The sequence below is a fragment of the Cynocephalus volans genome, chromosome 10 (genome assembly GCF_027409185.1).
Source record: "Cynocephalus volans isolate mCynVol1 chromosome 10, mCynVol1.pri, whole genome shotgun sequence".
In the NCBI taxonomy this organism is placed as follows: Eukaryota; Metazoa; Chordata; class Mammalia; order Dermoptera; family Cynocephalidae; genus Cynocephalus; species Cynocephalus volans.
Genome location: NC_084469.1, coordinates 80,306,311 through 80,315,232, shown reverse-complemented (window position 1 = coordinate 80,315,232; position 8,922 = coordinate 80,306,311). Strand labels below are relative to the sequence as shown.

Here is an 8,922-nt window from a genome sequence, read left to right as displayed (position 1 = left end):
GCGGATCCCGAGGGACAGAAGAGCTTGCTGCCTTGGCTTTGTTCCTGTGCTTTCCCTCTGCCTGAAATTCTCTCTTTTCCACACTGCTGCCACCATGGCTGGCTCCTTTGTATCCGCTGCGACTCCTTTGATCAGCTCCTCTTCTGAGAATCCTGTCTGACCACCTGGCTGAGGGGCATCGTTCTGTCCCAGCTTCCACCTGCTCTGTGAGCAGCCTTGTGACATGTCACCCTGTAAGTGCGGGGTGTGGGTCTGTCTTGGTCACTGCTGTATCCCCAGCTCTTCACAAGGTTTGGGACATAGCCAGAGGCCATCAATTTTTGTTTACCAAGAAAATGAGTAGATCTGGATAGCTAGTGAGAGGATCTATTTTGGGTGCTGACTTGAGGGGTGGCTCAGCATGGGGTTTCTTTGGGGGAGGGTATTTTTTTGCTCTTATGGCAGCGGGCACAGCTAGATGGGTTGTGACACTCCCCAGAAGACATGCTGCAGGTACAGGCTGTGACCAGTCCAGAACACTCCCTCCATTTGAGGGTCTTACTCGGTATTAGGGTGTGAAGTCAGGAGCTGGAGCCTGTGTATGCCCTCCCACACAGCATGCTGAAAGCAGAGGATGGGCAATCAGAGGCCAGACCAGGCCCATGACTTAGGAGCTAGAGAGCTAGCAAGGCTGAGTACAGAGCTTGGGGACCAGGACACCAGGGCTGTGGGGACAAGAGGCAGGGAGCAATATCTCCAGTGTGCCTGGGTGAGATCCCAGGTGTCCTGGGAGGATGCCCTGACCACACTGATGATTGGGATCACATGGTCAGACACTTACTTCCTTTTGCAGTATTTTCCAATCCTTCTGAGTAAATCAAAGGGAAGTCTCAGCTTAGTGATAACAGATCTCTAACACTTGTTTCTCTGTTTTTTTTGTCTCTGTCTGTCTCTCTTTCAACAAAGGACCACCAGAAGCTTCAAACTCAGGGCCTGTCTCAGGCAAAGTCCTGTTCGGGGTTGATGACGGCGATAGGTTTCACTGTGTTTATTTTTATAGCTACTTTCTAATTGTACCAAGTGATTCTGATTTTCCATTTCAGGTAGTAACAGGAAGTTTCTTTTTCAAATAAATTTACATAAGTAAGAGGAGACTGCGAGAAGCATTGCTGGGACCCCAAGGGAATGGGTGCAGGACTATGCGGGAAGATTCTGGAAAGGCAGCTTTCTGCAGCTGCTGTGACCGGGGAGGGGGGGGCGGGAGGCGGAAACATTCACAGAGGCACCCTGGGAACGTGTTGGGAGCCCAGCCACCCTTACCAGCAGGTGGAACTGGAACTGGTTTTACTACTCCAGAGGAGAGTTACAGCTGCGGGGAGGGGCGTCTGGTTAGGGAGCTGAGCTGAGGGCATGCTAGGCCTGGGGGCCAGAGCCCACCGAGCCCACCCTGCACTGTGTCTCCCGGTGGAAGCCCAGAAGCCAGGCTAGCGGCCCCTACCTGGGCCTCAACACTAGCCTCGCACCTCAGGTCTGGCTGGGTGACCCCCCAAGGGCTTCCTGGAATTTGGACCCAGAATTATTCTGTTTGCCCTGCCTATCCAGAGCACAGCCCTCTGATGTGGATGTCCCAGGTCTGGTCCTTGTGCTGTCCCCATCTCACCCCTCCAGGCCTTAATTTCCCCATCTGTAAACAGAGAAGAGTGAAATGACTTTTAAGGCCCCTTATGGGTGAGAGGATGAGGGACATGTCCCTCCCCTCTCCTTCAGCACTTCCGACACTTAACCACTCAAGGAGTCTGTGCTGGCATCTGTAAAATGAGATGAGAACACATCCCAAGCAGACCTGGGCTGGCAGTGCTGTGAGGGAAGCCTGGTCACACAGCAGGGCTTGGAAGGTTCTGGGTGTCCTGGTTTTTGCCACACAGGCAGCTGCTTGCATGCCTTTTTTCAATCACGGATGGGCTTGGCACGTTAGAGCCCTGCCTGCATCCCAGGGCATAGGGTCTCACAGGGACGCCTGATCCCATCCAAAGGGGAGACCTCTAAACTCTGGGTCACCGCCAGCGGGAGGGAGCAGCTATGGAGCAGGGATTCATTAGAAGGAGCCCCCTCAGGCTCTGAAGCAAGTGCCCAGAGCAGGTTTGTGGGTGTGGCCAGGAGGCTGGTATGGTGCTCCCACATGGAGCTCCCCACGCTCAGTGGGGAGAGACTGGGGTGGGGAGGATTCCAGGAAGACAGACTGCCTGGGTTCTGTGGATGATTTTATCAAGGCACCTTCAAGCCAGTCCAACATAGGCCTTCTCAAAGTTTAAGGTACACAGGTAGAAATCACCTGTGGGTTGGGGGGGTTTGGAGGGAGGGAGAAGGTGCCTGAGGGTGATCTTGTTAAAATGCTGTGCTGATGCTAATTCAGCAGGTCTGGGGCGGGACCTGAAATGCTGCATTTCTAACAAGCTCCAGGTGATGCCTGTGCTGCTGGTCCCTGGACCCATCCTGAGTATCCAGGGCAGGTCCTCCTCACCTCTCCTGTGGGCCTAGCTTTTGAGAGTCAGGATAAGAGGGTCCAGTCCCAGCTGCCACCACCCCAAAGTCCCCTGGAAACAAGGATTAAGTAATACAAGTTCAGTGGGAGGGGGCCCAGGAAAACAGGGACATGGGGTGCCCTGGTGTGGTCATAGTGGGCCCCCAGGAAAGCTTCCTGGTGAAGGAGACTTGAGGAATTCAAGGACTTGTTCTAGAAACCCAGGAAATGAGTGGGTCTGTGACTTCTGCAGCAAATGGGAGATGCCAGGAGGAGATGGCCATGGCAGGTCATCCCAGGCCATCGGACAACCTGCAGTGGAAGAAGACACAGTGTGCATGGCTAGAAGAAACAGCAGTGGACCCACAGGCAAAGGCCACTGGAAGAATTGGGGAGGGCTGCATTGAGTGACATCAGGAAGAGGCAAGATGGGAGTCCTGAAGCTGCCCTTTGTGGCCAGTCCCTTTACTGGAAGCCAGAATAAGTCCGTCTTCAGGTGTAATGATAGGGGACTGCCCCATGTGATTTTGTAGGTCCCTTCTACCCTATATAGGTATTCTCTTTGTCGGTGCACATCATACACACACACATGCACACCATATATATATGTGATTTTGAAATGTATATATTTTTTCACATTTTAGAACCTCTGTACTCAATGGTAGCTTACATTCCTTATTGGCCTGCATCGGTATTGACTTCTTTGAGAGAGAATTTGCATTTGTAGTGGCAGGTACCCGGAACACCTCTGTCTGAGACTGCTTTAACATGACCTCTCTGCTTTAGGTATTTTGGACCAAGCTGTGTGTATTCAAGCCCCCAAACATGGGTAAGTACCAGCTTGCAGTCCAAATTCTCAGAGGAGATTCCCCACCCTCTACCAGTGCCAAATTTGATTCATGCAAATTTTCTCAGTGTCCCTGTGTGCATAGTAGGTTTATTGGGTGTTGACCCTTACATTGGACATCTAACTCTTTGGTTTCCCAGATTTTTGCTGGAATATCCTATTAAACTTCCCATGTTGGGAATTTTTTCTTAGTGAATACTTGGTGCACCTTACAGTTGAGAACATTTTAGATTTGATTTAAAAACCTGTAAAATCAGTAAGATCTTCTTCACCATTACAAATAGAGTCACAGCTTTTATTTTTCCACTGAACACTTTAATTTTCCATATGTCCAGCTCTTCAAGAAGTCCAGTATCTCCCACTTGAAGTTCTCCTGGGGTACATTGAGAGACTTGAGGAGTATCTTTGTCTGAAGATGTCAGTCTGTTTCTGACCTCCAGGACAGAGCCTGATCAGGCCCGTATAGTGGTTGCCAAAAGGTGTTGCTATTGAACAGATTCTGGTGCAGTTTAGTGAATGCCTGTCTACAGCCTTGCTGGGCCAAATCTCTGCCATTAAGTGGTGTCCCATATTAGTGTCCCCAAGTTGCAGCCTCTTTAGCTCACCCTGATAAGCTCATCCAGATGGTTAGGTCTTCAGGGGCTTCCAGTCTCAAACACATATTGGGCCAAAACCAGCCTGTACCAATCAACTCCAGGCCCTGTGTGGAATCTAGGTCATTGGTCCAGACTCCTCTTCTCTCCGGGGCCTGTGGTGTCCTTTCCTGACAGCAGACCTTAATCAACAGCATCCCAATCCATCGGAGGGGTCCCAGAACACTGACCCTCAAAACGGGAGGTGATTAGGATTCAATCTGTTTTCTACCCAAAGGCCCCATGAAGTACCTCCCTATAGGGCTATGTCTACATAACCCAGAGCTGCCTTATAAATGAATATCTACTTCACACATTGTATCATCCTAGTGAGGGAAATTGTTGGCAACTTCCCTCGCTAAAAATGGCTTGTATCATAGAATCTTATGACATTATTGCTTCCTAACCCGGTATCCTGCCACCCTTCAAAGAGTAACATTCAGTCCCTACCCAGGGAAAGGGGAGAGGAGAGGCTGTAGTTGAGGGACAACAGGCAAGCTTTTGTTTCGCTGAGGTGGGTCTACATGCTAAGGGCGAAGAGCTAGAACGTTATGATAATGAGTGGGAATATTTGTAAGCAATGCTGAGTGTGGGGGAGAGCAGAGAAAAAAAGACCCAGGGCATCTGGAGGGAGCCGTCTTAGAGGAAATGGACTAAGCTTTGTCCATCATGGGCAGTGGAAACCTCTCCTCAGGCTTCCCACAAAAAGCATTGGTAAGATCAATGTTATCCTCAAAGTTTTGGTCACTGGGTTTGCGGTTTTGAGATGAAGTGTGCCTGGCATTGAGGCACACAGGACACAAACAGAGGCTTCCAAGGAGTTCCAGCAACATCTCTGTTCAATACAGATGGGGCAACAGAGGACCAGAGGAGGGGCTTGTCCAGAGTCACCCAGCAAGTGAGAGCTCCAAATGGCTCTTCCCATTAAAAATCAACCCCAAACAGCCCACCAAGCAACAGCGACCCCATATCTCCAGCTGCCCCGTGAGGGTACCAGGCTGGCTCAGTACAGATATTCTCGGACAGCGAGTTCCTTCAGGGTGAACCCCCGGTGGGTGGGCTTCCGGAGCTGGCTCGCCTCCAGTCTCTCCTGCAGCGACACAAAGTCCTTGCCCAGCGCGTAGGCCAGGCCGATCATGGCATCCAGCAGAGGGGCGTAGTAGCGGTGGCTCTCCCGGGCCTGCAGGCACCGCAGGGCCCTCTCGCCGGCCGCGAAGGCCTCGGCAGGGCGCTCCAGGTCACGGTGGCACACCAGCATGGCGCAGAGGGCCGGGACCACCGCCAGGGGGCAGTGCGCCGTGAGCTTCTCCTGCAGGGGCACCACGCGCACCAGGATGTCCAGGGCCTCGCGGTACTTGCCGGCGCGCAGGCAGCCGAAGGCCTCGGCCAGCTCGGGCCGCGTGAGGAAGTCGATGAACGGGCGCGAGCGGCGCACGGCGCGGATGGCGTACAGCAGCCCCAGGTACTCCCTGAGCGCCAGCTTGCGCTCGCAGATCATCGCCTCCGAGAAGTTCCCCGTCAGGTGCTTCCTGGGGAAGACCACGTCCTCCATCTCTTCTCGGAAAGTCTTCAGGAGGGTCTTCTGGAGCTTCTCGAAGTCCGAGTAGCGCCGTTCCAGGATGGCTTTGTCGCTGTCAAAGCTCCCAGTCTGGATGACGACGATTTGGTACATCTAGGGCGCAAAGAGAGCGAGCCTTTGACTCCATCCTGAAGGGGCGCCGGCCAGTAACATAAGGGGGACAGTCATTTATAGCAGACCCTGAAAATGGGTTGTCCTTCTACGCAATTCTGTTTTGAATTGTCATCGGCGACATGGAGGCATCTCGGAGGAGAAAGGGCACGGGAACCTGCCCCACAGGGGACCTGGGGTCCCTTTTGAATTTACCTTGTCAAGCCTGGGCCTCGGTTTTCTGGACTGGGATGCTTGGTTTTTCAACTGTGGAACACTTGGAAGTTGGTTTTAGGTACTATATAAAATCATTTATATATGGGCAATGATGTTGGATACCAAGAAAATTATTCCTTTTCAGTTCTCTTTCAAGAGAATACTAACTAAGGGCGTAGACTGGGGAGCCAGACTGCCTGGGTTTTAATTCTGGCCCCACCGTGGTCTAGCAGTGTGGTCTTAGATTGGTAATTTAACCTCTTTGAGCCTCAGTTTCTCCTCCATAAAACGAAGATAGGAATAGTATTTACCTCACTGGGTGAGGATTAAATGAGTTAATGCACTGAAACCACTTGGAACTGTACCCACCATGCAGTGGGTACTCAGTGGTGGCTGTGGTTAATACCCTGGTCTCAATGAAAGGTGGCTCTTTAACATCTCCCTAACACAGGCCAAAATTCTAATCTAACAAAGAGAGCAGGCCCCAAACACAGAGCTTTCTACCAGCCACAGTAAACAGCTAGAATTTAATAACAGCATTTAGCTCTCCTTGTATTTACCTTTATAATTACTTTTTCTTTATGCCATGTGATATTGGCTTTCCATTTAAAGTATTTCTCTTTGAAATAAATGTATTTACTATTTTAAAAAGGTGATCTAATTAAAAGAAAAATAATAAATGACACAAGGATATGGCAAAATTGGTGAGGGAGAGAGAGAGATGACTAACACCTGGTAACATGGGGCCCTAGCAAGATGTTGAGCATGAAATCTTGCTCTTTGGACATTTTCTTCAGAAGAACTCTATGAGTTAGAGTGTGTCAACCCATTTCATTGGGATTCATTTGACTGGGAAAGCTGGAGGCTCCACAAGACTTGCCCAAGGCCAGGAAGGAGGCAGTGAAAGGGGCTCTGTCATTTCCGGATTTTGGCTTACCACAAACTTGGAGACTTTCCTTTCCTCGATGCGGGCGGAGGCGATCTCAAAGAGCAGTTTGACATGCTTCCAGTGGCATTTCTCGTTCTTCCAGTACTCCTGCAGCTCCCGTGTAGTCATGCTGGAGTTGGAGCTCAGGCCGTTGTGAGCGTCTGGAAGGACAACACTCAAGGATTTGCACCAGATCAGTGCGCTTTAGAGGCAAGGGCTTGGGGGGATGGCTGGGTTTTTCTGGGATGGGACATCAGAATTCTGGAAGAGTGGTGAATGTCCCCCTCCTCCCACCCCAACATTTATAGGCCCAATCGAGGTGTCAACCAGACCACTATGCCCAGCCTAGCTAAATCCACCCCACCCACTGACAACCTCAAATAGCCCTTCATGCACAAGTGGTTTCTTGGTTGTGAAATGCAGTGTGGGCATGTTGTATCAGCTGCTTCCAGCCTGCAGATTGTCCATTGTGAAACCGTACTATCCTGACAAGCGGAGACTGTGGCTTGTCTATTTCTGCATCCCCTGTGACACCGACTCCGTGGTTATCCTGGGGACTCCTTGAGCACACGTTAGTGTGATGGAGGGAGCTACAAGCCTCAGCCTGGCTGGCCCCAAACCCCTTTGTTCCATTTCCCACTTGTGCTTTTTCTCAAACACACCACTCTTCTGCCTTGAATCTGACCCTCCTATTTCCCTGCCTGAAAAATGAACACGGTGCTTCTTAAACCTCACTTAAGCCCTGTGCCCCTCTGAGAATCTTAAGAAAGCTTAGAATCCTTCCCCACCAAAACTGTGCAAATAATTGTGCATTTTATTGCAAGGGGTCTGGGTCCCAGAAGCCCTTCTCCACTGTGTCCTTCACGACCCACCCCACATGTCACTTCAACAGCCCCTTGGCATCACAGTCAGATCTTGTCCCATCTTGTTTCTATAACTGTTTTTGTGACATTTCTAATTATTTTTCACCGATCTGTTTCCATACCAAACTTGAGTGCCAGCACAATGTTTGATTTGTTCCTGTTTCCCCAGTGCCCTGCATAGGGCCTGGAACAGAGCTGGCATTCAGTAGGTGCATCTTGAATGGTTGAAAAGAAATTTGTTCCAGCAACTGGCACTGTAGCAGACACTGTCAGTGCAGGGCCACGTCCTTTGCACTGTTCTGGAACACTAGAAACAACTATGACCCTCCTCCTGAAGGCTCTCTCGGGCTATAGCAGCATGCTCAGGAGCACCCCTCAGCTGATGCAGGACAGGAATGGTTGATAATAGCCTGACTTCCTTGCCCCTCAGCTGGAACAACTCTGAATATGTTCTATTCAGTCTCCCAGAGGACCCACGTTGGGACTGAGCCCCTGTTACCTGCAGCAGTCATCTGCTCCTTGATACCCTATGCTGGCTTCCTGCCTTCCCTTCCTAGCTTTCCCACTCCCCTGCCATGTCCCCTAGGATCATCTCCCAGATAAGCAACTTGCAGCACATCCTTGCCTCAGTGTTTACTTTGGGATAACCCAAGTTAGGAGAGCTGCGAGGCTCTCGTTGCATCCATTGAAGTGACCCACATTTGTACTTTGAACCTCCATCCCCCCAGTCAGGCCCCAAGCCTCAAGCCCACCTAAGTGCCTCTCAGGCCCTGGACATGAGAGTTCTGCGACAGTGGCTGGTGCTTCCTGCTTGGTCCTTGCCGTGCTCTGGATTAGGGGTCTTGTCCAGCCAGGGCTCCCAGGGTGCTCGGGACTTGCCATGCTCCAAAGCTGCCAGGGGCACAAGAGAGAACAGTGAGTGCCCTCTCATGTTGGGGTTCGCAGTGGTTTCTGGGGTGTCTAGGATCCATGCCATAGTCCCTGCCAGCAGGCAGAGGGAATAACAATGGCTCCACTACTGAGCCCTCTGCTGCCTGTATAGCTGTCTGCTCAGCTGCCGGATCCCAAGCCTGGGTCTGCCCCTTTGCTGGACAGATCACGCCAACACAGAGCAGATCCTTCTCTTATTGATATGATTCTTATAGCATCGAGTTGCTCTGAATTTTAAATGAAGTGATTTGAAGCAGAGGTAATGGCTTTAGTGATTACTTGAAAGAAGGATACTGGCTTGTCCATATAATGTCTCTTGATCCTCAATTATATATTC

The 8,922-nt window shown here is 50.9% G+C and overlaps 1 protein-coding gene across 2 annotated transcripts; it reads right to left on the bottom strand.

Moving 5' to 3' along the window:
- Positions 1 to 547: 547 nt before the first annotated feature.
- Positions 548 to 8,537, bottom strand: SNX20 (sorting nexin 20). 2 transcript variants are annotated; one of them, XM_063113240.1, is made up of 3 exons: positions 8,408 to 8,537; positions 6,802 to 6,953; positions 548 to 574 (listed from the first exon to the last, which is right to left on the bottom strand). In XM_063113240.1, exons 1-3 carry the CDS (start codon positions 8,535 to 8,537, stop codon positions 548 to 550), a joined length of 309 nt encoding a protein of 102 aa, XP_062969310.1. The 2 variants fall into 2 exon arrangements, with proteins under 2 accessions (XP_062969310.1, XP_062969309.1); XM_063113239.1 differs by lacking the exon at positions 548 to 574 and adding an exon at positions 4,983 to 5,651.
- Between the last annotated feature and the right edge of the window lie 385 nt (positions 8,538 to 8,922).